At 37.6% G+C, this 27,770-nt stretch overlaps 2 protein-coding genes and 1 long non-coding RNA gene across 10 annotated transcripts in view; 1 reads left to right on the forward strand and 2 right to left on the reverse strand.

Annotated features, from left to right (window-relative positions):
- Positions 1-1,841, reverse strand: part of LOC127415776 (mitotic checkpoint serine/threonine-protein kinase BUB1-like) — a 33,367-nt gene extending 31,526 nt beyond the window's left edge. The window contains exons 1-3 of one of the 2 annotated variants that reach the window (XM_051654684.1): positions 1,773-1,841; positions 429-488; positions 189-330 (exon numbers count right to left, since the gene is read on the reverse strand). In XM_051654684.1, coding sequence (XP_051510644.1) covers positions 189-330; positions 429-488; positions 1,773-1,804 — 234 coding nt within the window. In that variant the 5' untranslated portion in view covers positions 1,805-1,841. Of the gene's footprint in view, positions 1-188; positions 331-428; positions 489-1,215; positions 1,428-1,772 lie in introns of those variants that run through there. The other variant, XM_051654685.1, reaches the window with a different exon arrangement.
- A 1,777-nt stretch (positions 1,842-3,618) lies between these two features.
- LOC127415811 (heterogeneous nuclear ribonucleoprotein Q-like) lies at positions 3,619-15,688 on the reverse strand. Of its 7 annotated transcripts, none has more exons than XM_051654778.1 (12): positions 15,531-15,688; positions 14,205-14,364; positions 10,605-10,723; positions 10,408-10,515; positions 10,087-10,200; positions 9,351-9,527; positions 9,018-9,153; positions 8,306-8,511; positions 7,667-7,816; positions 7,464-7,585; positions 6,906-7,287; positions 3,619-5,290 (listed from the first exon to the last, which is right to left on the reverse strand). In XM_051654778.1, exons 2-12 carry the CDS (start codon positions 14,350-14,352, stop codon positions 5,252-5,254), a joined length of 1,701 nt encoding a protein of 566 aa, XP_051510738.1. In that variant the 5' UTR covers positions 14,353-14,364; positions 15,531-15,688; the 3' UTR covers positions 3,619-5,251. The 7 variants fall into 7 exon arrangements, with proteins under 7 accessions (XP_051510738.1, XP_051510737.1, XP_051510735.1 ...); XM_051654777.1 differs by having other exon boundaries at positions 3,619-5,293; XM_051654775.1 differs by having other exon boundaries at positions 6,764-7,287.
- A 404-nt stretch (positions 15,689-16,092) lies between these two features.
- Positions 16,093-27,770, forward strand: part of LOC127415895 (uncharacterized) — a 48,271-nt gene continuing 36,593 nt past the window's right edge. The window contains exon 1 of the long non-coding RNA XR_007893012.1: positions 16,093-16,222. This is a non-coding gene — a long non-coding RNA (uncharacterized LOC127415895). The remainder of the gene's footprint in view (positions 16,223-27,770) is intronic.

Below are 27,770 nucleotides of genomic sequence, written 5' to 3' on the forward strand. Positions count from 1 at the left end.
GTATGGAAAACAGCTGTGCAAAAATGCTCCTTTAGTACTGTATTAATAACAGTAACAGTAGGTTTGGAACAACATGAGTGTGAGTAAATGTGAGAATTGTGCTCTTTTGGCCAAACCAATCATTTGATCTCAAAGAGTAAGACGCTGATTTCAGAATAGTGATTGTGAATTTGTGAGGATGCACGTACACATTTGACGCAGTGAGTGACGTATCGCAGGTCGTTATGGTATCGCTCATCTTGAAGGAAGGTTTGAACAAGGCGGTCCAGCACGACAGACATCCCCTTCCTCTCCTCAGGGGACAGCTTGCTCTCTAGAAACTGTACAAACCTGCCACAGCACAACACACATTTTGTAACACGCAGAAAAGGTGCTCGGCACAGATAACTAGAATAAAGGCAAGCCATTCATAAAAGATAATGACTTACTTGACCCAAGGATCTAAGGGGTCGTCTCCAACATAACCACTCACACTTGACTCAAAGGCCCTGTGATGATCATTAGTGGCAGTTATGAAATGTGCATTAAAACTGCATAATTCAAACAGAATTGCTCATGACAGAATGTGACATGGTTTAAAGTAAACCAGGGGTGAAAATGGGTACAGAAAGAAAAATATTTGTTGTCAGAATCAAATGCAAAGCTGGTTATCATTTCTCTGATGTGTTGTAGAGTCTCTGCAAAGCATACAGTGGATCTTCACATTGCATATAACAAACACCTGAACAATATGTGAAGCAGACGCAGGAAAATGGATTTAAACACCTTCACAAATCTGCACTTATATTAAAATGGGTTTAGAAAGAGAACAGCATAAAAACTAAATGGATTAGGTTTGATGTTGGCTTGACAAAACCTTGTCAGACAGACGGTTGGAGTTAGAATAGTCTAACCCGTTTGAACATGGGAGTTTTAGGATTAGAGTCATAGCAACCCGAGACAGCATAATCTGAAGTACTGTAGCAAGTTTGATGGGTGTAGATTAAAAACTGTGTAACGAGTTAGTCAGACATTTGGTCTTGGGTTAAAAAGCAAAAAACCTTAAATCATGACTGGAAGAACAGTGTATTTGGCTTTGTAGAGCCATCACGATGATCTGGCATCAAAATAATTATGCTTCATGAATCGAATAAACACCTCGGTATTGCGAGAAACCAGATACGACAAACAATAAACAACATTTGGCCGAATCCTACTCTGTCACATGCTACTTACTGAAAATATGAGTTAACGTCCATCGTTTCTTCTTGATTAACCCCGAAAGGCCGATTTTAAAGGCTTATAGTTACACGCAATTCATTTAGAGCTTTTTGTGTGTGTGTGTGTGTGTGTGTGTATATATATAAATAAATAAAATCATGAATCCCGAATAGTTGTCCTTTTTGGTAGCTAACTAGCCCAGTTTAGGCGACGACAACGGAATGTTTTCAAATTCACCGCTTCACCAATCACAACCCTCCGGGATGCAGAATAGCCAATCGTTGTCCGCTACGTCATCATTTCCCCGCCACAATTAATTGCTCATTCCTGTTCGTGGAGATTTTCCTTATGCTAACAATCTAGGTATTATTAAATATATGACATGGTTTCAATAATTTATCTACTTTAATGTGTACAGATGTTGTAAGTGTAAGCAACTCAAATAATGGCGTTCCGGAAATGTCTGTCGCCCCACACACGAGCTATGACGTCATGCATAGAAGTCTTTAATGAGGCGAAATAATGGCGCTGAGGAGGAGAAAGAGTCCTGTACTCTTTTCTCTTAAATTTACCTTCCTGTGCTCCCCCGACAAGGCCCCTCCATATTACACTATACCATTTGACTTGTTTAAATATGGCTCTACAAAAATGTTCCGTTGTCTATCCGTGCACGTGTTGTCTGTCGGTGGGCGGTACATTGTTACTCATGCATTAATGCCTCGTTAGAAAAAACGTTGTATGTATACGGTATATATGCCGTTTAAGATTCGATTTCGTTTGCAGGGTGAAGACGGAACAGTTTAATGCATCTCCAGGATTGCATTGGCTCATAATCTTTTGAAGGGCCAATGTCCCATTTTAGTGGCGTGAAATTATAGAAACAAATACATAGATCTCGCATTTAGCTGGAACGGAAACGTCATTGGCCGCTTTTTCTTTTGCGTAATAAATGAACATTTTAGTCTTAAAGCAAACATGCGGGGCTCTTTAATACAATTAAATAGGCTGAAATATTAAGTAAAAGACTAAAATGACAGAAATGAAGCCGAGGACGTAAAAGATGACCAAGAAGACAAAACCACAGACATAAGGGTCCACCGTGGGGTCTAAGGAGGGGATCGCCCACCTAGATTTTCCTTGTGCTTCCCCCATTGAAACTTCTGACAACCCTGGACAAATGATGAAACACTGAAGGGGGACCAACTCAAACAAAATTGTCACGTTTTTTATTTTTTTTTTGCTGCACAACAGAGCTTTACAGTATTGATGGAAACATTAATGAAAAAACCTGATTACCTCAGACACACGGCTGCTATGGCTGAATCACAACATGTTGATATTGAGTACACTTTTGTGAAATTGCTTACAGATGATAAGAATCATAATACAACCATTTAATATTATACTACTGTTAGTGTTATTACTACTTTTTGAATATTACATTTTTATACACTAGTTACATTTTTCTGTCTTCAATTTTCAGGCATAAATAGAGCTTTCATTTTAGTCTTTTATTTTGACAGACGTTCGAGTTCTTTTTTTATTTTATTTTTTTGACGGGTTAATTGAATCAAGCTTCCCATTAATGCTGTTATACTTCCGTCACCACTCGCGAGCTAAAATCTCCGAGCTGCACCGGAGAAGGAGATTTGAGTGTTAACAACCTTTTAAACACTAAAAACAGTGCATGAAAATCAAGCACCAGTAGTGTGTTACGTTTGTGTGTCCGCGCATGCGTGCGTGTGTCTGTGAAGTATATAGAGCAGAGCGGCACCTCTCGTTCATTTTGTAGCACGCAGCGAATGGTACTGTATATTATTTATTTAAATGACTCCCTTCTGCTGTTTAAATGATCACACTTGGCCATATCTAGAATTTTTTTTTCCTTCAAATGGTCAACGATTTAATCTCAAAACTTTCACATCTCATAAGATTTTTCTAATGGCAACATACTGTAACATGATACTGAAATTAGCAACAACACCATTTAAATGTTTTTATCGCCGCAATATTTCGTTAGTACCGGTACACCGCGCAACCCAACCTGGGTTTAAAATATCTGATGGTATACAGATAAAAACACTGGTCATTTATATTAGGCATCTCCAACAATTAATTATAAATACCTATTTTTGTCACCCATTATTCATAGACATTTAAATAAAAATATGACTATTAGAGTAGGGAAATATGTGAGAACACAATGAGTGCCATTCTTGCACTGGGCTAATTTACTGACTTATTTCTCTGTCCATTTCAATTTCATTAAATAATTCCTTACATGCTTTTAAGCATTTCCTACAATCAACACTCAAGTCACGTATTCACATTTTATAACCAAGAGAGATCCACACATTCAAGTTTCTTTAAACAGTGAAAGCACTCAGGAGACCTAGAGAATTAAACAAAACTCCACAATTTACTTTTACAAAATTTATTTGCAGGAATGCAAAAACACTTATGCACCAGTAATTTATTTAAAACAAAACATTTTTTCATTAAAATGGTTTGACTGTGATACAGAACTAATGGTGTAGTCAGTCATGTTCAAAATCCAGTCAATATTGTCAAAGATAAAGAAATGGAAACAAATTGTCAGAATCCCTTTAGAAAGGTATAAACCCTGTATGAGTAAGAGACAGAATATAAAGTTACAGATAACATGCCCAAAATGATGCATCTTAACCCATCACAGTAAATGTGATGAAAAGGCAGCTATGGCATGCCCAGTTAAATGACATCACAATCCCTGTCCTTCCTTACGGAGCACAGCTCTCATTACAGACTGAATAACGGCAAATTGGCAGAAACAGAACCACTCTCGCCATCCAACCCGGTCTGATTCATGACCGGTGCCATAGATGGAGCAAAACAATATTGAACCTGATCTCCACCCTTACTGCCTGAGAAGAACAAGGAAGCACTTGGCATTTCAGTTCTCTTAGATCTGAAACCTGATTAGATCTGAAATCTGATTGGTTGTCTGAGAGAACACAATTCTCACTGATGTGCATGGTCAAATCTCTTAACTTACCTTTACAAATGGTGGCAAATCGTTTATGTTAAGGTGACAGTTTACAAACAGGGTGATGTTGGTTTCAATCGGGTCAAGCAGCCATCAGCATGGACTGCATATTATTAAAAAGCTGTAAATGTGGTTCAATTGGAGGGGATCAGAGAAACATGGCTCAAGCTTAAAAGTTCAAACCTTTATAAAAACATTACATCCTCCTAACCAGTAACTACATCCTCAGAAGCAGGTGGCTTGCTTAGCTCAGACTGGATGAAGGCAAGGCTTCTTTAGACTCGTCATAAGTGTCATTCACATGCCCAGTCTGACTGTTCAACATCATTACAAAAGTACATTGGCTCTGCTGTTGCCCGTGTGCATAAGTTGAGTATAAAAAGCCCTGCTTCCATTAAAAGTCTCCGTATGTACAGTACAGATAGGGCAGTTTCAGCCTCCACGATGAGGTAGTTAACCGACCCTTTAAAAATAACTAAAAATTAAAGCATTTAACTGAAGAAACAAACCAAACAAAGGTTCCAAAAGCAACCATTTTACCTGGAATGCCTGGCTGATTGTGCCAGGTTGAAACAACTAAAAATAAAATAAAATGCAAGACTTGATACAAGCTTAACATGTTCATCCCATGATAAGTTGCCATTAAAAAAAATGCACCAAAATATACAACAGCATCAAGCTCGTCCAAGCCACAAAAATCTACAAAGTGCAATATACATTTAATGTTAAGGACAACATCCTTTGGGCTCGCTCGACCTCCAGAAGTAACTGGAAATGGCATATTCTCTCATAACATAAGAGTTCTGGGACATTTCTATAAAGCAAAATTAAATACAAAAAAAGAAAATACACACACAGAGTGCAAATATGTCTAATCATAACTTTGCGTCTATGGCAATCTTGGGAGGCAGACAGGGAGAAGAGATGCTTCTGTAAGGCAGGAACTGAGGTGGACCATCAAACGGACCTTACCATCATCACATCCACTGGCAGCACCTGGCGTGGCCCCACTGAGCTAGTCAGTCTTCACTGGGACATGTCAGGACCAGCCTCGACCCCTTTCCCCTGCTAGCCAGGTAACAAAAGGAACACAAATTAGAGGAGCATTAACAACAAATACAACACAAAATGAAAAGAAAAGCACAAAGGACAAAAACGAGAAGAGACTGCAAGGATGTAAGACGAAAAAAAAAAAAAAATGCATTCAGTAGAAACTATCAACACCCTACGGTTTGGCATGCACAACTGTGAGAAGCCTGAGAGAGAAACAAGCACAACTGATCTGGCTCTAAGCGACAGGAATTAGGTGGTTTGAAAGGGTGGGAAATGGTTATGATCGTTTATAGGGATAAGAAACAGGAAGAAAAGTGTGCTTAAAGCAAAAGACAAATTCATGCATGGTATTTTTTCCCACCGTTGCTCAAATTTGTAACAAACGTGCAAGGGCAGAGATAGCCTCATCAGGACAAGCCGCTTTCGGTCAAATTGTGCTTTGTGGCTTTTATTGCGTTCAGACTCTTGTCCGGTGGAGTTTTTCAAACGAAAACCCAGCGAATCCAAAACAGGGATCCGGGAGAGAAGGTTCCCAAAAATTGAAATGGCAGTGCATTGTTAGAGAAAAGCCTCTCCGTTGGAGGCGATTCTGTGAAATGGGGTATGCGTTTACACAAAGCTTGAGTGGAGAGAGGATGTGGACTTGAACATGGTGATTTAAAGGCATGCAGAGTGAGGTAGCAGCACATGTCTAACAGGCAAACCTTTAGTCCTTTTCTTCCACAAGGAGCCATAAATTTGTAGGCAATTTGAAGAGAGAATTTGCCGAAACATGAATTTGAAACACAATTTGAGTTTTTGTACACTGTTGCGTGTATGTTTATTCAAGCAGACAAACAGCAAAGAATACAAGCCAAAACGTAAAGCCAAAAATAAGGATCAAACATCCTTTTTTTTTTCTTAAAGGTTTTCCCCAAAAACAAGCTATTTTACTAGCATTATCTTTTGTAACATACAAATAGCAATTTCCTTTTTTTCTTTTTGTTGTATACAGTTTAGGAGACAGTTTTTTGTTTCGTTTTTTTTTTTTTTACTTTTGTCCTTTTGTTGCTGTTACCTACTTAAGACATGGAGAGCAAAATTCCTATGAACATACATGGTACTATATAGCCAAATAGACAGGTTGAGCACAGAATTGCAAATTTAAAATTTTTAATCCCGATTTTAAAAAGTAATAAACGACTTCCAAACAAAACATAAAACATAATCAGTTCGGCAGAAGCAGGTGGGAGTGTGACTATTGATTGAGTCCAAGCGGATTCTTAAAATATATACAAAAAACCCGCCAGGAAAAGTGAGGCAACCATTAATGGATTTTTTTTTTTAGGGCCAATCAAGTCTCTATAAAAGGGTTTTTATTTAAAAAAAAAAAAAAGAAAAAAAAAAAAAAGCCCTACGTTCTCTACTTCCACTGGTGCCCAAAAGAATCCTGATAAAACTCCTGGTTGGCAGATTTGTAACCATAGTTACCAGAATGATCGCCACCTTGCAAGGGTTGCTGTGCAATAGGTTGCGAGCCCCAGTTCTGATTAATGGTCTGGCGCCGTTTGGAATCTGGCTGGTTGTAGCCATCGGCTTTGCGCTTGCCTCCTACATTTCCACCGCGTCCACCCCGAGCACCACGTACCCCGCGCCCTCTCGGCAGAACCCCGCCTCTGGCTCCTCCGCGTGGGCCTCTGCTCACTCCCGGACCGCCTGCGCCGCGCTGTGGGAAGCCCGCCCTGCCCCTTGGATTGCTGGACCCTCTGCCCCGCGCGGGAGACGGCCCACCTCTGGCCCCGCCGTGCCCCCCTCGGCCTCGAGTGGGAGCCTGGAAATCATCGTAGCCGAAGTATGGGTCGTCATAGCCACCCCTGTAGTTATGGTAATCATAGCCATAATAATCATAGTAATCTTCGTAGGCGTAGTAGTCGGGCGGGTATGAGTAACCCCCACGACTAGCACCCCTGCCGCGGCCCCTGGCGGGAGGGGGCATTTGAGGAGGGCCATAGTAGTAGTAATCATCATACCTGGAAGAAAAGAGCATAAGCATGTTAACGAGCAAAATTACCACAGTTCTACATAAACGATTATTAGTTATTTCTAATATGTAGCAGGGGGTGGTGGGGGACCCCACTACACTGGTTGGTCAGTCACCTTTGAACCACAAGAAATCATTGCATGCATGTCAATTCATAAAACTCACATTTGAGTCTTGGCTGCGTGACGCTGCGCCTTCCTCTCTTTCCGTTTCTGGTCGGGTGGCTTAGCAAACACAATCTCGATGTGCTCTCCTTCCAAATCTTTACCATTCATTTCTGCCAGTGCCTGTGAACATACAGAACACACTATGGTCATTATCGTTCAACCTAAGATTTATTATCGGTGTCAAATCAACAGAAATCTTACCTTGACCGCACCATCTCTTTCGTCGAAGTTAATGAAGGCGTAGTCTTTTAGCTTCTTCACTCGCTCCAGTTTGCCAAACTGACCGAATGTTTTTTCAAGTATTTCCTCCGTTACACTGTTCGCCAGGTTCCTGACGAACAACACTTTCACCTACATGCACAGATGGAGATGAGATTGTGAGTGCCGTGCATATTTAGACCCAATATAAACCTGATTTCAATCAGATCAATAGTGCATCCGAAACTGAAAAGTACATCAGTCATGAGAGCAAAGCTAGTGTGGAGTTAGGCTAGCGAGTCAGATCTTAGAAGTAAACCGTCAGCGTAACAAAGTTACTCCAGAACAGTGCCCAGAATTCATAATTCGGACAGCCTGATTGCCGTCTGATTTAATCATGTTATTTCAATCAATAGAATTAATCCAACGGATTAATTATAAATACAATAAACAAAAAAAAACTGTCACAAAACCAACTGTTCTAGTTCACAATAGTTACAGGTTGTAGTTTAAAGCAAAAAGTGCATTCAAATGTGTCATTATCAGGTGTTAAATTCAGTTAAACTGGTCTAAGATATAAAAGATAAAAAAAATAAATAAAAAAAATACATTTTTCGCGCAGTGGGTGGGTAACATCCTGACCTTTGCCATGACCTCTGGGTCAGGGTCTTCGATAGGGTCGGCCCACTCAACTGTGACCACATTCCCCCAGACCTTCACCTTCCCGCTCATGAGCCTCCGGCGAGCCTGCGCTGCCATTTTGTGGTCCTCATACTCTACAAAACAGAAGCCCCTGTTCTTTTTCTTATCATCCGGCTGATGATAAATGATGACATCCGTAAGACCCTCTGATGAGAAGAGAAACATTTATCATCACTTACAGAAAATAAGGTAACATCTATTATTTGTCAAGCCAGTTTCTACTGAAAAGAGATGCACTACTGAGGAGATGACTTGAGTCAGGTAGAGTCATCGTCTTAAAGTGATAGTTCACCCAAAATTGAAAATTCTCTCATTTACTCACCTTCATGCCATCCCAGATGTGTATGACTTTCTTCTACTGAACACAAATGAAGATTCTTTTAAGAATCTTTTTGCTCAGTAGGTCCAATCAATGCAAATGAATGGTGACCAGAACTTTACCACTCACTTGAACTGTTTGGACCTACAGAGCTGAAATATTCTTCTAAAAATGTTCATTTGTGTTCAGCAGAAGACATCTGAGATGGCGAGAGAGCGAGTAAATCATGAGGATATTAATTTTTCGGGTGAGCTATTCCTTTAAGAAAACGATTTAAATAATTAAAAGAATAAAAAGACGACACTGAAAAATGCTGCATTAGCCAAAGCTTACCTGTGACTTTGGAAAACTCTTCAACAAGCTGTTCTTTTGTCTTACTCTTGGGAATGGAGCCAACAAAGAGTCTGTTGTTTGCGACTGATATACACACGCCAATATGTTTGCCGGGGCGAATTTCATGATTGTTACACTGGGAAGAGAAACAACAGATGATTTTAACCCTTATTGAATTTGCAGTGCTGTCTGTAGATGATGCTAAAATGCAACAATGTAATTAAGTAAAAATGACTTGGAACTAGGTTCTGATTTTGAAGTCTTGTTCTGATGTTTAAAGAACAAATGTGCAATCAAGCCATGCATGCACTTCAGTTCCAGAAACGGTCTTACTAGCTTGACAGCCTCCTGTGCAGCTTCTTTAGTGCAGAAAGTGAGGAAAGCATAACCCCTGTTCAGGCCGCTCAGTGGATCCATCATCAGACGCAGGTCCCAGATGGGCCCTGCCTTCTCAAACAGAGGCACCAACTCGTCCTCAAACAAGTCCCTTGGGATCTTCCCAACAAAGATCTGCAGGACAGAGTGTGGAAACATCAACGACAGTGCCTGACAGATCAGTCTGTAACCTGACGACTAGTGTTTACAGCCATACTAACACACCAGAGGCTGCGTTATTAATTCAAGAACTTCCTTTATCTTCAAGCTCTCAATCTAAACAGATGGCTCAGGAGTGGATGCCTCAGAAGTGTCAAAATGGTGACTGAAAATAGTTGGGATGGCAACATATGAACAATTTTGCCAGTAAAATGTGCTTTTTATTAGTTAAGCATATACTACATTTGTCAACATAGCAAATTTTAGGTGACTTTTTTTTGGAGCAGTGACTACTGGATTTACAGCAGCCAGGTGGTTTCCAAATGTTGAATCTCTGAGAGGCTGTTGAGTCAGATCTTAGCAGTAAACTGTCAGCATAACAAAGTTACTCCAGAATAGTGTACATAATTCACCATTCAGACAACAATCTGTTACAGACATCTGATGTAACATTTAAAGCTGTAATGGCTCCATTTCATTCATCTTTTAATCCAGTGTTTTATTGAATGACATGCGCTGCTCTGATGTGAATTACCTCCGTTCCGATTGTTGGCTGAACACCCGTGTAGACGGATTCTGGTGGAGGACCACCATACTTGCGCTGACCTGTAGTGACATCTAACGTGTAGCCGGTTCTATCAAGCAAAATCTGTAAGCAAAAACAAATGTTACCAACACAACCTGGAGTCTATTTACTGCCCAAAATCAAGCCCAAATTGGCAAATAAACTAAATAACAACTGCATTACAGCTAATAACAAACCACAACAGGTTTGGGGAAAAATATCTTCTTTAAAGACCATTGTAAATGTGTTACCATCCAAAAATGCAGTACTGGTAGTTCAGTTTGTACGTACTTTAATTTTTGCCTCATCTGGTCCTTTAGTGGAATCTAGAACTTTGCTCCCCTGTTTCTCTCTCTGTCTGTAGGTCTTCATCACACCACAGAGAAAGGCACTTTTGTTCTGGGTTACAAAAGAAAGAGCACACAACTTGTTAAAACCTCTCACATTTCACTGCATTCGCTCGTACACAATACCGTGAGTGCACTTACTTGCACATGGGATAGATCACTCTCTTTGAACTGTACAAGGACTTGTAGCGCACCTTCCTCATTGAACTCTTTCAGCGCTTCGATGGCCCTCTCATCCAGGTCACTGTGCGCTACAAGGCCTGAGGGCAAGAGAGATCTCTGTGTTTATTAATAGCCAAGTGACATCACAAAATGCAGGGACTCTTCATAACCTGTGTCCAATCAGATTCTTGTAGTACATCAGAGTAACTGAAGTTTCTCAGAGAGAGAGTTCAAGAGTATCATCATTTGGACAAGGAATTAAACCGTATTCATAAACGACATCTACTTTAAAACAACAAAAAGACCTTTTGATAAATGAATTTCCATGACTTTTACAGTCATTCACAATTACTTGAGGATTTAGAAACATTAGTATACATGTTTGAGCAATTCACACAAAACCCATCAAGAAATATCCAGGTCCTATTTTACTCAAATCTAAAGAAACAAATATTTTACACATAGAAACTGAAGTCAATATAAATATAGAACATTTTTATAACATTGTATAAATTGTATTAAATTGTAATGATTTATATATCATTGTAGTTCTCTCTTGGTACTGCTTTTCATTTTTTTGCTGATTGCAATAATACAAGTATCACTTTGCAACCTTATGGTAATGAAATTCATAATTGAAAACAATGGGAATAGTAAAAGTAAAATGTCCAGATGCATTATGGTAATGAGAAATGGGGGTAACATTTAAGTGTCCTATAAATGTCACAATGCAAAATCTTAACTATCCTAAATGTAGGGTTACATTTTATTTTATGCAAAATATTTCAACCTTTTTTTGAAGGGCTGCACAATTAATCGTATTTCAATCGTGATCACGATTTCTGCCCCTCACGGTTAATTAAGCAGAATCGTCTGTGATATTAGTGAGCTAGCAGAAGTTATCAGCCAGGTAAAGTTGCAAACTGTTGTTCATTTTCATTATAGCCTGTGTCTACGGATGACAGACCAAATCACAAGCTCTTTCCTAGTCCATTTTTATCTCTGTCCAATCACTCTCTCTTCAGGAGTTCGCTACTGACCACTGTTTCTCGAGCATGTGCTGAAATACAGAACCGCACCACAGATGTTTATGAGTCTTGTATGTGCGGCACACGAGGATTATGTTACGGCGTTCTGTGCTCGATGCACATTAATTCCGTCTCGTGCTTTGATAATGTAAGTTTTATACAGAACAGCTGAGCTCCTAGTTTGGCTCGTGCATGTCGCTAACATTATTTTAAAGCGCTACGCATTTACTTCAGTTGCACATTTGCCTATATATTTGGCCATAACAAGTGTGTAACAAATCTGAAGTAACCCCATGGCACCGGGGCTGTGTGGAGTGAGTAAGAGATGAGAGCATTTCTCGTTCTCTCATTGTATGGAAGGAGCACAAAATGGCACAGTCAGCTCTGCTGGTAACACACAGAAACAACACTGTCTACATTCAAAATAAAAGGCTTGATAAAATAATTAGGCTTCCTTCAAAATAGACGCCGGAGACTGAATAGCAATTCTGCACGCTCAATTATTACAGAAAAATATTACTATTAGCCTATATATTACTGTAGGGTAAGGGGATATAATAATAATAATAATGTTAATAATAATAAAGAATGGATCTTATGAGAATGCAAGTGTAAACACCAGAGTAATGGTTTCTATCAGCAGTAAAAATGGGCAAAACATGCCCAAAACTTTTTCATTTCGCATCGTTCGTCGCTAACGAGAGGAACATCTGCACCTCGTTTATTGACCACAGCGTGGTTTTGCACACAGCCATTTCTTTTTACAATTCGAAAGTCATGTGAACAAACGATATTGCTGTCGCTGTTGCTAACTTTAAAACTAGCGGGTTGATGTCCCATGACGCTGGTAGTGACGATTCTCTCCGACCAATCAGTGATCTGCAGGGTTTTGACGTCACATTTAGTATCCGCTCGGGTCGCATGGAACCTCGACCGAGGTGGTACTAAAAAAAAGTACCAGGTACCATCCACAGTGGAAAACCCCCAAAAAGCGAGCAGAGTCGAGCTGTATCGTGCAGTGGAAAAGCCCCAATAGTAAAAGCAATGCACTCTGGTTTCACTTCAAACGATCGTGTAATTGCAAATGTTTGTGGTTCATACGTGCAGTGACAGAGACGCACAATTACTCATTAAATGATTAAACGAAATCTCAAATGTTTTGCTTCATGACAAATAAGGGCTTGTGGGTTAAATCAGAGCATTAAAATAACATGTGAAAGTGAAGAAATTATGATTTTTTTTTTTTACTATTGCATAATATAATTAAAATATTCTATAAATAAAATACAAATTATTTTTTTTATTTAAAATATAATATACGAGTTCAAAACACAAGTGTAAATGTAAAATTGACCAAAACTGAAGCTGACCAAAGAGAGACATATTTTAAAGTATTTATAAATATATTTAGATATTTATAAAAAAAAAAAAAAAAAAAAAAAAAGTCATTCATACATTTTTAAAGCCTTAAGGAAATCATAGTTCATTCCCATTTTATTTTTTGATAAATATATATTTGAAGTTAAATAAGTAAATTACTTGGTGTATCAAGCACACATTCAGAAAAAAAAAAGCACATCTTAAATATGACAATTAATCGTGAAAGCCCTTAACAAGACAATTAATCATCAGTCGCAATAATTTGTTTGACAATTATTTGTCAGCCAAATTTCATAATTGTGACAGCCCTACTACTGATTTTCCAAGGCAAATCAATATAATAAAAATAAAATATAAAATAAAAAAAATTCCCTGATTTTTTCAGTGGCAGAAAAAAAAAATAATAATAATTATTAATGATTTTAAGCTGCATTTTTATTGTCACTTATTTCAAACACTAATTAAAAATAATATATAACAACTATGCTGTTACCAGTAAAATCAACTCATTCTATCTGACGTACTTGACAGGTCTATTGTAAAATGAAGACATTCATTAAAAGGGCATATTCCCTCTCCTGGTAACCTGTTTAAAAAAAAAAATAATAAAAAAAATAAATAAATAAATAAATAAATAAAAAGTATCTGCAATCACTGGAATCTTCATGATAAGCCTAACTAATGCACTGCCTAAATTCGCCCTGAATATCATCGTCTAATCCTCAGTAAAATAACTAATAATGATTATCTTAAGTGCACCCGGCCCCTCTTTATAATCAGCATCTGTTAGTGATAAACCGTGGGGGACATCACCTGTCTCTGCTCCAGACAGCTGCCTCTATTGTCCTGGCATATGCCCAGCTTGCCCGCGTTTCCCCCAGGACAGCCCCCTCCCCATCACCCCCCTTTTACAACGGAGAGCTAATCCCCCTAAATGGCTCTTCTCTCCAGATCGGACCAGACACGCTCAATTCAGCCTTTATTATTGCGGTCCGGTGTGCTGTTCCAATTCAGCATCGTTTAACGCTGCAGTACCCATTTTGTGGTGAAACCACACAAAGTTGCTCGTTGCGTTCCAATTCCCTACTCAAGAAAGACAGATATCACACAACATGCACTGAATGGGATACAGAAGCACGAGTCAATTTGGAAGGTCCAAGTTTTGGCTTACCTGCTACGTAAATTTCATCTAGCTTTTCAGCAACTTTTTGTGGTAAACCAGCTTCTAATAAAGTGTTGAAGTGTTCAGAATGGGTAACTGCAGCAGACGTGTCCATTGGTTCTTCAGTACCATTCCCATTAATATGTTCTGTGGCCATGTCTCCAGAAATCTGTTCAAATGCAATGAGCCAAATTATTCCAGGTTTTGATAGAGACAGCAGACAAATCACTTGGGTGTTCAATTTTATCTACAGGGTTCAGCACTGTAACCTAAAAATCAGAAAAATGCTGATAGCAATGATAATGAGATGTTATAACCCTTTTCATGCTCATACCATTATAGCAATCACAACACCTACAGACACAATACTCTTATTCTTCGGGTTTAGTTTCTCCCAAACCAATCAGCCTGCGTTTTCAACGTGATCTCAAGTCCATGTGTAATGCATCTACCTCTCGCTAACCCAACCTGCCTTCATAACCATTATAAAACACTGTACATCTGTTATACCCAAAAAACATTTGCACTGTACATAACAGATTTGTATTTACACTGTACATAACAGATTGTATTAGATTTGCACTACCTGTGTGTATGTATGTGTGTCTGTACGTATGTGTTTCATTATTTTTTTTTTATTATCTATGTCTTGCTGCTGTTTTTGTGTGGTTGTACACTGGAAGCTCCTGTCACCAAGACAAATTCCTTCTATGTGTAAGCATACTTGGCAATAAAGCTCTTTCTGATACTCCTCGAAATCAGTGCGTGCACGTCCATGCTGCTGGCTGAACTGATATCACAACATTATCTGCACGGTCGGTTAGTGTTTGTTCTCGCCACACACACACACACACACACACACACACACACACACACACCGGTGTCTAGAGGCGCGCGCGTGTGAACATGAGCCTTAGGCCCAGCTAAAAACCGGACATATTTATCTTAAACACAGTTGCAAGTCTATGCTACATATCCCAATTTTTACTTTATAAATAAACCATATATGCAGAAATAAACAAAAAGATTGCGCACGTGAATTGCGTTGGCGCATGTCTCCAGTCTGTGCGGCATTAGCATAACCCACCAGCATAAAACACACACCTGCTCTGCGTTCATGCATTCACACACTGTAATTTGCCATAAAAACACACATAACACACTGTGGTGCTTAAAATGAGCTGTAGGCCTGATCTCACACCGCTGTGTGCTGAACGTGTCCGATGCACCCCTCCCCCGCGCGCTCCTCACATTGTTTCCAAACACCGGTAAAATAAAGCCATTCGCTGCGTTTATAACGCCATTAAAGTCACCTCATAGCGGGCGCACGGTTACCTGGCGATGTTTTGCTGGTCTGTTCGGGTCGGTTGGTATTGATGTACAGGGGTGGGTAAATGACTCCCCGGCAGAGCTCCGCTTGATTCCCAATAATGTAAAATGGCGGGCAGCAACGTTCACGCGCGGTCTCTCTATCTACAGTCTCGTGCGCGCGCATCGACGGGGTTTCTGACGCAGTTGATCACGGACTGGCCCACACAGGGCGAGGACCACTGAGCTATATTTATATATAACAGTGGCGGGGGCTTGCAGTTGATCCCACACAGGGCGGGGACCAGGCGCGGCCTTAAGGGTGAGCCTACTGGGCTTAAGCCCCGGATGTTTTTATAACACTGAACTAATCACCGAGTTTTCATACGCGCAGTAAAAAAAAAAAAAAATCCTTATTAGAACCGCTATTCTGCTCGCTGCGCATCAAACAGTGTCATCATTCACTGTTGACAAGAACAGCCCAATCAGACAAAAAGTACTGATTGACAAGTAAACTGGCCAATCGTTGATAAGAAGATGCATTGGATCCAGCCAATGAGATTGGATGCTTTAGAGACAAATGGTTCGTAGGCGTGCACTTGTCTTGATGAGGAGATTTATTAGAATATTGAAATGGACATTTAAAAAAAGTAGTAGTAAAACAGCCTCAGTCAACATCAGCACTTCAACAGAAAGATGCATTCTGCTATCTTCTTAAGGTATGTGTAACTACTACTTATTAATTGCACTGTCAAATGAGGCTAACTATTTGTCCCTTAACAGCCTTGTAACTGTAAGAGACAACTATAGATTTCATCATTATATTATTTGCATTTTTGTGTTATTTAAAAAAAAAAAAAAAAAAAAAAACTTTCTTCGAGGAAGAAAAGCTAGCGAAGTTTCTGACTAGTCCTCGCGCATCAGCAGTCTTCCCAAAACACCCACCCACACACCGATTATATGAACGTTCCGTTTCCGTGATATCCGCATGTGTTTCTCATTTCATATAACAGGCTTGGATGTATAGTGTTGTGTGTGCAAGACTTTTCTCCGTAATTTTTTTTTTTTTTTTTTTTTATTATTTATTTCTTATGGGTCTGACAAATTACACCCAAAATTAAAATGAGAAACCTTTTAAAAATCTATCCGTTTTAAACATTTATGTTATATTCTCAGAAATGTAATCTTTGTCCAATTTGGTTTCATACATTTTTTAAAAACCTTTATAGCATTTTCTTAAAAATTTTTTTTTTAAATAAATAAATTATAATAATAATAATCAAACTTGCAAATTGTCATGTGGTGTAACCATTAAGTAAAAAGTATTATAATATTTTCTTTGCACCTTGAATACATGAGAGTATAAACAACTTATTCATTCATTTACAAAAAATTTTCAAACAAATTTTTCAAGGAAATATTTTTATATTATGAAATTATGAGTCAAAAATATCAAAAAATGTTCTCAGGGTTACACCACATGAATAAAATGTGCCTTTTCATAAACATGTCAAAATAAATATCAGATGTATTTTAAGCATCTTCCTTTCTACATCCGTTGACTGCTGGGCGCTCCAATTTCTCCCATTGATTTTAATAGAAGTGGCCCATCTATACTGAACAGTCTCAGTACTAATGTTTATCTCAGTAAACTAAATACTGACAAAACAATATATTTTTTTTAGTTTTTATGGTCAACATAAACAACTAAATGGTTACCTACATGTTGGTTACACCCAAAGAGTTTGATTTGGTGGACAAAAGCATTTTAAAATATTAATCATAGTTTAAAACAATTGTTTCACAGTTTATTTTTTAAGAAATTGCAATAAAATATTATTCTGCACTAGTCATGCCATTTCAGATTCTGTCTGTGGATGCAACATCAAATTTTTTACTTTAAGCCCCAGAAAAAAATATCAATAAGAATTTAAACTCAGCAATTGAAAAATGTTCATCATAGAAGAGGTCAATTCAAGTAAATGTTTTTTGTGAATTGCATTTTTTATGTATTTTTAATTGAATAGATCAGGACAAAAATGAGCATCACTTCATTGACCCTTAGGACACATGGCCATAATATGCACCTGTTACCCTCTGTTATTGTATTTTATGATTCATTTCGTGAAAAGAATCCACCTTATGATCATGAAAAAGTTTTTTTTTCTAGATCACTCGCCCACTGCAGACACACATTTTTTCTACTCCAAACTACTACTTGACCATGTTTGAAAGTGCATTAAACATTTGAAAACTTGTGGCGTCATGTGAACACTAGGAAGGACAAATCAAACCGTCGCAATCTCCGACATACCTGCCAGTATTTTCAGAAAACCGGCATCTTTTATCACAGTGGAGATAGAGCTAGCGCGCTCAAGGTTGCCAGATTACGGGACTAACGCGTCAACCTGGCAGCATAGATCCAAACTGTACAAGTGTCTGATTAGAGGATTTCACTGACAGAAATCTGGCAACCTCACACAGGTCGAAATCTAATTCTGACTGGCTGATTGCCATTATTAAAGTATGTTATTTATCAAACGTATTAAAATTAAATATGAAATATTTTACTTGCATGATTAGCTCTAAGTAATACATGACACAATTGATCTAAAGGGGATGGTAAGGGGGGATGCTGGTTTTACAAGGGGGATGCTTTTTGGTATTTCTTGCAACAAGGGGGATGCCATCCCCTCGCACCCCCCTCAACTCGAGCCCTGATTAAAGTTGGCTCAACGTGTGTGTGTTATATATTTACGTGCTTGTGTATACTAAGAATAGATGAGATAAAATTATGTGATTGACGAATGGGTAAGGAATCTTTACTTATAGATAATCTTTATTAATTTATGCATTTATTTATTTTCTCAAAAATTGCTTCTAAAAATTCAGTACTTGGAAAGAAGTTTGGATTCACTGTCAACATCCAGTAATATGAAAGAGGAATGGACTGACTTTCCTGTCATCAATGGCTGCAGATTTAACATGTTAAACCTTAAACAAAATTATTTAACACGTTAAACGTGACCTGTGCTGTACTTTTGTTTGTTAATCTAATGTTTAGGAAAGTCTGGTATTCTCATTTTGTGATCATGCATTTTTGCTGATGAATATGAAATAATTTGTGGATGTTCTGTAGGCAGGTTCCTAATAGGAATAACAGCTTGGTGTCATAGCTCTGGATTTGTAGGTTTTAAACATAGCCTGCGTTCAATGAGTTTGATTAAAAACGATAATAGCATTGGTCAGTATTAAGGAGGATTGCGGAAGATTGTCTATAGTGGTGGAATAAAGCAGTTGGGAGATCTGAAATGTTTTCAATCCAACTCATTTCATGCTCAGGCATTCTTTTATGTTTTGTATTCTTTAACAATATTGAAAGTCCTTAACTTAATTTAAGAATTGACTCTTTGCCAATGTATCTTTTAAACATATTTTAAAGTGCGTATTATGATGCATACATTGATGTCTGTGGGCTAAGCCCCGGATGTCCGCTGACCCTAGAACCGCCCCTGGCGGGGACCACTGATCTATATAAACTCAGCATAAAAAAGAAAAGTCCTCTTAATTTCAACTGCTTTATTTTCAGCAAACTTAACATGTGTAAATATTTGTATGAATATAAAACGATTCAACAACTAAGACATAAACTGAACAAGTTTCACAGACATGTGGCTAACAGAAATGGAATAATCTCTCAGCCTACTGTGGACAGTCTGTGCCAGGCAGTTGTTATTGCCATCCTGTACCCGTCCCACAGGTGTGATATTCAGATGTACCGATCCTGTGCAGGTGTTGTTACACGTGGTCTGCCACTGCGAGGACGATCAGCTGTCCTTCCTGTCTCTCTGTAGCGCTTTCTTAAGCGTCTCACAGTATGGACATTGCAATTTATTGCCCTCTGGCCACATTTGCAGTCCTCATGCCTTCATGCAGCATGACTAAAGCACGTTCATGCAGATGAGCAGGGACCCTGGGCATCTTTCTTTTGGTGTATTTCAGAGTCAGTAGAAAGGTCTCTTTAGTGTCCTAAGTTTATATAACTGTGACCTTAATTGCCTACCGTCTGTAAGCTGTTAGTGTCTTAACGACCGTTCCACAGGTGCAAGTTCATTAATTGTTTATGGTTCATTGAACAAGCATGGAACACATTGTTTAAACCCTTTACAATAAAGATCTGTAAAGATATTTGGATTTTTACAAAATTATCTTTAAAATACAGTGTCCTGAAAAAGGGACGTTTTAACAGTGGCGGGGATTTGCAGTTGATCACGGGTCCACACAGGGCAGGAACTCGGGGAGAGCGTACAGGGGAAAAATTATATATCCCAGGTCAAGCGATGTTTAGGGGAACTTTTACGACGCCTGTGAGGATTTTAATGAAAAACAATGCTTAAAAACAGCAATTCCCATTTAAAAGGGTAAACTATAAGAGCTTTAAACTTTGTGATCCTTTCCCTAATTTCTCTATTAGGATTATCCCATCCCACACCCGTGCATTATAATTTCCCCTCTAATATATTTATTAAAAAAACAACAAATTTGGTATTTCATAAAGACCCAGCATCACCCAGATGTCTATTTGATGTGTCTTTACATCAGGAAGATGTATTTTTTTAGGTTTTCTCATCTGCAATACGTCTATAAGACGTTTTCTCTTGGATGTCAGTAAGACATTCAGCAGATGTCTTTCCAGATGTCTATTTGATGTGTGTTTACATCTGGAGGACATTTTTTCATTGTTTTTTTTTTTCATGTGCAATTAGATGAGTATGTCTTGGATGTCAATAAGACATTCAGCAGATGTCTTTGAGATGTTTCTGATTTAGAATGTTTGTAAATCTGATCTTTTTAAGATGTTTATTAGATTGCAGTGCTTTCCAGATTAAATGTACTTAGACTTGGTGATTAATTTAATTAATTATATTTATTTATCACACATTATACATTTGCACATATACAGTGAAATTCTTTTTCACATATCCCAGCTAAGTTGGGGTCAGAGTGCACGGTCAGCCATGATATGGCACCCCTGGAGCAGATAGGGTCAAGGGCCCAACAGTGGTACCTGGGGCTTGAACCCCTGACCTTCTAATCAGTAACCCAGAGCCTTAACTGCTGAGCCACCACTGCCCCTGTGTTGGGCATGTACATGAGATGTACATGTGTTTTCTGGTGAAGATGTCTGTTTAAGAGCATTTCATCTGGAAAGCATCACATTCTACTATACATCTGCTAAACATCTTAAAAAGATCATTTTTACGAACATTCTAAATCAGAAACATCTCAAAGACATCAATACCCTGATAGCACACGTGCATCACCCAGATGTATATTTGATATGTGTGTTTACATCTGGAAGACTGATTTTTTTTTACGTAGTTTGCTCATCTGCAATTTGTCTATAAGACATTCAGCAGATGTCTGTGAGACATTTAGGATTTAGAATGTTTGTAAATCTGATCTTTTTAAGATGTTTAGCAGATGTTAATTAGAATGCAATGCTTTCCAGATGAAAAGATAAAAAAATCTCTGAGATGTACGAGTGCTATCTGAGTACTGTTGTCATTACTAATTACTTTGAGTGATGTGTAGTTGCTAATCTTTATTTTAGGGTATGTGAAAAACATTTTTCATAGATGGGGGCCTGCATTAGGATGTGAGCAGTGTTGATTGTTTCACCGTCAGTCAGGGCAGGGGCATCCGAACTTTCTGGGGGGACTCAAGGCAAATCGAGGGTGGCAATTAACCCCCCCCCCCACCCTTAATTGCTATATTTACAATAAACTACTAATAATAAAAGATCTAAAAGATACATAAAGCAACAATGATGAAACAAAACAATATAATAATAGGATGGAGGGGTGGTTAGGATAAAATGAGGTGAAAAATAAGGAATTACAATTAATAAAAAAAGACTAATTAGAAAAGGATAAATGAAAACATAAGAAAAGAAAACTAGTTTGGAGTGGTGCTTGTCTGTGTGAAAGTAACCACGAGGATGCTATATGGTGTTGTGGGTGGTTTCCAGGGCTTTTCAGTTATTAAGGTTACTGAGTGGTTTTTATTTGTGGTGGTTAGGGTGTTGCTGGGGTGTTCTGGGTGGTTTCTAGATGGTTCCTTACTGGCCTAAATCAAAAGAGCCCACCACCAATATGATTTTCTGGTCCCTAGATATGGCTCGGATCCTTCCTTCAATGTAAAGGCGCCGTCCCACCAGCCCATTTTCAGCTGATTTTAATTTGTAAGATTCATTTACATAGTCGTTAAAGAGGAAGACGGTACACGTGTCCATGTCTCTCAGAAGGGGAGTGTAAACAGTCACCGTGACACCCTGCTGAGTTAATGGCCCAAACACTCCCAACAAGTTTGAAATTAACATTGACCCCGGTACTAAAATGCATTTGGGTAATCCGATCACAAGTGGTGAGTGCTAAATTAAAGGTGTAAACGGGGTCCAAAAGTTTTGTGATTGAATCAAAAATCACATACGGAGGTATTCAGTCACGGGGGCAGACTCTCATGTGATCGATGAGCTTCTTCTCACACATTGAAAAACTGACAAGCCATCGTCCTGCTTAGATCTGATCAGAACTTTTTTCCAAAGCGAAAGCAAAACTACATTTCAAAAAATGCTGTTTGTTATCAATGGTGATTTAGTAACCAAGTGTTTTTCTGGGGTTATCCAACACTTCATTGTCTAATATGAACATATACACTTTTTATGACAAGCCCTGAAGGAACAAATACACAGATTTTGGCAGAAAAAAAAAAACAGTTGCTAACAGAGTGAAAATGAAAGAACGGAGAAACATCCAACAGAGAGTTAAAATACCCCTCAGCCTGGAGTCATCCATACTTCTCATAAACACATTAAAGACAACATTATGGGCCCTATTTTAAGAGCACTAGTGTTAAGCACAGCATCATGCTTTAAGTGCAAAGTCAGTGGGAATGGGCATGAAGTTTTTGTATTTTCGTGCAAGCATGTGCTACGTCTAGGCGCAAGTGGGTTTGGTGAAATCACTTGCACAAAGCACTAATGGGCTGGATAAAATGCAGTTTAATTCTGAGGTTCTTCTCCGGTTATTGCACCATCTGTGTCCTATTATATAGTCCATTCCCTCAAGCACCAGCGACATAAACAAAGACAGCACATTTATAAGAAGTCAGCAGTGTAAATGGACTGTATGCAATGAATAAGAAGAATAAAAAATATTTTATATGCTTAGAAAATGTTATTCTAGTATTAATAGTGACACACACAATTCACTTCTACCAGTTGATTCTGAACAATTAAATTCATTTATTGAAATGCAAAAATATTAAACCTAAAATATTTATAAATTCAAATTACACTTCATATGAAATTAAAATGTTAATAAAGAAATGGTCAAAAAAATCATTCCAATTCCAAACACCATCTCCAACGTCTTTCACTGGCACCTTTTGCAAAATCACTCTATGTGAATAATTGGTGGAATAATACCAATATAAATTAGATCATAAATGCAATTGTAAATATAAATATTAGAATAATAATTGAAAAATAAACCTATAGATAGTTTAACACAAATCTAATAAATGTGTTTCATAAAACAGCTACAACAGGGATTTAATTTGATGTTCCACTATATTTTCAGAGTTTGGACACAAACTTTATTAACCACCTGCTGGTGAAATCTCCAAACTGCAAATGCAGGAACTGAGTTTAAACTTTGCGCTGAAAACAGACCTGCTACTGAAATGACCTATTTTGCAGGAAAATATCAAATTGCACTTTGCGCCACTTCATTACCACACAATACACCCACAGTACTCTAAACATCAAATTAATCACAGGGAAATCCAAACTTTCAAATTCACAATTGCACATTTTTAAAATCAGTGGAATTTATTTTATGTATTTTCATTGGGCTTAAGGAACATTGAATACATAAGTGCATAATGCAGCTTTCATAGACTATAACTTGTGTGGTGGAACAGCATAAATATAAATACTGTATGTGAGCTTTTCCAAAGTGGACTCACTCATGGTAATGTGTTAATGTGTCTACCTTCTGTAATGTTTGCAGGAAGGTGTCGAGAGAAAGAGGATCTAAATGCAGGCTTATTTAATAAACTCAGGAAAATAAACACAGGAAACTAAAACTTGAAAACAGAACAAACCGTTACATCCATGAAGGGTGAACAGGAACAACAACTGAAAAAGACAGAGCAAACACAAGAACACAATAATATACACTGGAGCAAACAAGGTAAACGTGATACAGCTGTGAACAATCAGGGCAGGAACCAGGAACACAAAACTCTTGATTTTTAATTTCTTTTTATTGAGAAATCAAGATCAAGTTCACATAATGCAATAATAAACAAAACAAGCACCAACACACACACACACACAAAAAAAAAAGAGAAAAAACAAAAACCACAGAAGAAATAGGTAGAGAAAATCATATAAATAACACAGAGTCCTAATGTGTTTTGCTTTACTATTTTTCAATCCAACTCCACATAATTTTCCATTTCTATTTTAAATAACAAAATATTTGGGTTTCCTTTAGCCCATTTTTGCTTATGACTGGCATTTTCCCATAATTAAATAGAAATATATTAACCATATTTGGTTGTAATCCTTGTCCATTAAAATAAAAATATATATCTTTTTCAAAAAAGGATGAATTTTTACACCCAGTGACTTGCAAAGAAGGCCTTCCAAGTCAGTATACATGCAATTGAAAAATAAGTGAACAACGGTCTTCTTCCCCAAACCACAAAACTCACATTTAGTATCAATCAGTATGAAATCTTTAACAGGGTACATCAAATTTATTTTAAAATGTATTTCCCTCACCTTGTTAGTTATACAATACTTTTTTGGAAACAACCATGCAAATTTCCAATCAATGGAGTCAATTTTCGATTATCAAAATGGTTTAGATAGAAGATATGGGGCTTTATTCTGTCAGCAAACACCTTATATAATGATTGTTCCACCTCCTATCTGTAATATCAACTCCATAAATTATAACCTCAGGTCTAAAAATATCAGCAGTGTCCTCAGTCAAATGACCTTTAACAGGCAGATTAAACCAGATGGAATAGCATCAAATACTATACTGTTTTCCTTAGGAATGATTAAAATCTTATTCCCATGAAGAAATTCTGTGTATACAGGTGCCCATTTTCATTTAATAATGGTCTAACAAATATAATGTCATTGTCCACCCATTTCGGAAAAATTAAAGTTCTGTGTTTAAAGGTTATATGCCTGTTATTCCAAATTATACTATTATTGGATGAAAAATTATGTTTATAAACAATCAACCAGGAGAGTAGGGCCTGTCTGTGAAAATTACTTAATTTAATTGGAATTTTACTAATCTCAGTTACATTTCAACAAAAAAGCAATGCCACACATTATGATTTTTTTTTTTTTCTAAAATTAGATTAGGGATTAAATACCAAATCTTATCTTTGTATTGAATATAATTCTTGATCCATTTGCTTTTAAAATAGTATTAAAGGTCATGAGGTCATGCGCATTTAAACCTCTGTTGCTAATCAAATTATTTAAGATACTTTTTTTTTTTTATAATGTGTAATTCCATTCTTTACAGGGATACCATTAATTTAAAGTAATTCACAGTTTTTCAATGGGAACAGTTCATATTTCTTTAAATTGAACTTTAATCCTGAAACTAATGAAAAATTATTTAAACAATCAATCAAATTTTTACATTCCAGGGAATCCCTAACAAATATTGTAGTATCATCTGCCAACTGACAGCATTTTATTTCTTCATCTGAAATCCTAATTCCATGAAAATTATATTTGTTAATATAACGGATCATTGCCAGTAGGAACAAAAATATCGGACATCCCTGTCTTATACCCCTTTCTAAAAAGAAATCTGTGAGTCGCTGACTACCACCCCTGGAGTCGCGAGTTTGAATCCAGGGTGTGCTGAGTGATTCCAGCCAGGTCTCCTAAGCAACCAAATTGGCCCAGTTGCTAGGGAGGGTAGAGTCACATGGCGTAACATCCTCGTAGTCACGATTAGTGGTTCTCGCTCTCAGTGGGGCGCGTGGTAAGTTGTGCGTAAATCGTGGAGCGTAGCATGAGTCTCCACATGCTGTGAGTCTCAACGGTGTCATGCACAACGAGCCACGTGATAAGATGCACGGATTGACGGTCTCAGAAGTGGAGGCAACTGAGACTTGTCCTCCGCCACCCGGATTTAGGTGAGTAACCGCACCACCACGAGGACCTAGTAGCGGGCATTCCAAATTGGGAGAAAAGGGGATTAAAAAAAAAAAAAAAGATATCTGCGAGTAGTGCCATTTGTAAGTTTAACTGAGCTGGTGCATCCATTATAATTTATGAAGTACAAATTGCCCTTTTTAAAAAATGACCAAAGCCAAAAAATAAAAAAACATACATTTGCGATTAATTGTATCGAATGCGTTTTATATATATAAATAAAATGAAACTCTCACTTTCTATATACTCATTATAATCAATTAAATCTAGGACCAAATTAATATTATCACTTATGTATGTCTACCTTTCATGAAACCTGATTGGCAAACATTAATCATTTGTTCTAAGCAAACACCTTAATATTGTTGTTAAGCAAAGTAATAGGTTGCCAATTATCAATTAACGTTGAATCCATATTAGGTTTTGTTATCAGTGTAATTAATCCCTGACACAATGGAGGTAGTTCACCAAACTCGACTGCTTCTTAAAACTAATACAATCTTAATTTTTCTTGAAATTCTTTGTAGAATTCTCCGATCAAACCACCATTTCCAGGAGATTTATTGTCCTTCAATTTGTTAATCCCAAATCTAACTTCATCTATAGAAATTTCTGTCACAAAAATTCTTAGAATCTTGATCTATACGCTGTGCATCCTCTTTAATGTTTTCTAGAAATGTTCTCATATCACAATTAGCATCCGATTTACTAAAATTTCGATACACATTAAGAATTTTTTTAAATATCTTCAGAAACTTCCCTATTTATATTCAATTTTACAACAGAACCAAATTCAGCATTTCTTTTTCCAAAATTAAAAAAATACCTGGAATTTTTTCCCCCTTTTTCAAGCCACTTCCCTCTAGACCTCACGAATGCTCCTTTAGCTTTATATTCATGCATCTTATCTAGTTCCAATTGTAATTCTAATACATTAATACTGATTAAATTAACTTCTCTTTTATTACTTCTTCTCTAGCCCTTTTAAATTGTGCTATTTCTTTTCCTCTCACAATAGCTTATTCTTATAAGGTACTTCATATATTCACAATTGGTTCCATATTTATTTGACTTTATTGCATTATTCCAGCAATCCAAAATTATATTTTTAATCTCTTTTTTTTTTTAAACAATTCATCGTGCAGTAGTGTCTTATTTAGCTTCCGGTATGTTTTTATATTATTACCAACAAACCTAGACAAGCCAATAGCTAAATAAATAGCTTTATAATCTGTAAGGACAGATGTTTCTACAGTAACCCAAGTAACTTGATTTTCCAGTACACTAGATTTCAGCTTCTGTTAATAGACCACCAAGTAACTTCTTGTGTAGTTGGGTTTCTGATCCTCCAGATATCAATTAAATCCAATTCAGATCACAGATTTTTTTAAAATAATTTTAGTTACACTGGCGGCCAGAAGTTTGGAATAATGTACAGATTTTGCTCTTATAGAAAGAAATTGGTACTTTTATTCACCAAAGTGGCATTCAGCTGATCACAATGTATAGTCAGGACATTAATAACATGAATGTCCAGATACTCAGGTGACATTTCACCCCACACTTCCTGTAGCACTTGCCATAGATGTGGCTGTCTTGTCGGGCACTTCTCACACACCTTACAGTCTAGCTGATCCCACAAAAGCTCAATGGGGTTAAGATCCATAACACTCTTTTCCAATTATCTGTTGTCCAATGTCTGTGTTTCTTTGCCCACTCTAACCTTTTCTTTTTGTTTTTCTGTTTCAAAAGTGGCTTTTTCTTTGCAATTCTTCCCATAAGTCCTGCACCCCTGAGTCTTCTCTTTACTGTTGTACATGAAACTGGTGTTGAGCGGGTAGAATTCAATGAAGCTGTCAGCTGAGGACATGTGAGGCGTCTATTTCTCAAACTAGAGACTCTGATGTACTTATCCTCTTGTTTAGTTGTACATCTGGCCTTCCACATCTCTTTCTGTCCTTGTTAGAGTCAGTTGTCCTTTGTCTTTGAAGACTGTAGTGTAC

Source organism: Myxocyprinus asiaticus, chromosome 25 (assembly GCF_019703515.2).
Source record: "Myxocyprinus asiaticus isolate MX2 ecotype Aquarium Trade chromosome 25, UBuf_Myxa_2, whole genome shotgun sequence".
Taxonomy (NCBI): domain Eukaryota; kingdom Metazoa; phylum Chordata; class Actinopteri; order Cypriniformes; family Catostomidae; genus Myxocyprinus; species Myxocyprinus asiaticus.

Coding starts and splice junctions, on each gene's coding strand:
- LOC127415811 (XM_051654771.1), bottom strand. CDS start 14,352: ATGGCCACAGAACATATTAATGGGAATGGTACTGAAGAACCAATGGAC. Junction 8,512..9,017: donor AGAGTTTTCCAAAGTCACAG/GTAAGCTTTGGC, acceptor TCTTCTCATCAG/AGGGTCTTACGGATGTCATC. Junction 7,817..8,305: donor ACCCAGAGGTCATGGCAAAG/GTCAGGATGTTA, acceptor CTGTGCATGTAG/GTGAAAGTGTTGTTCGTCAG.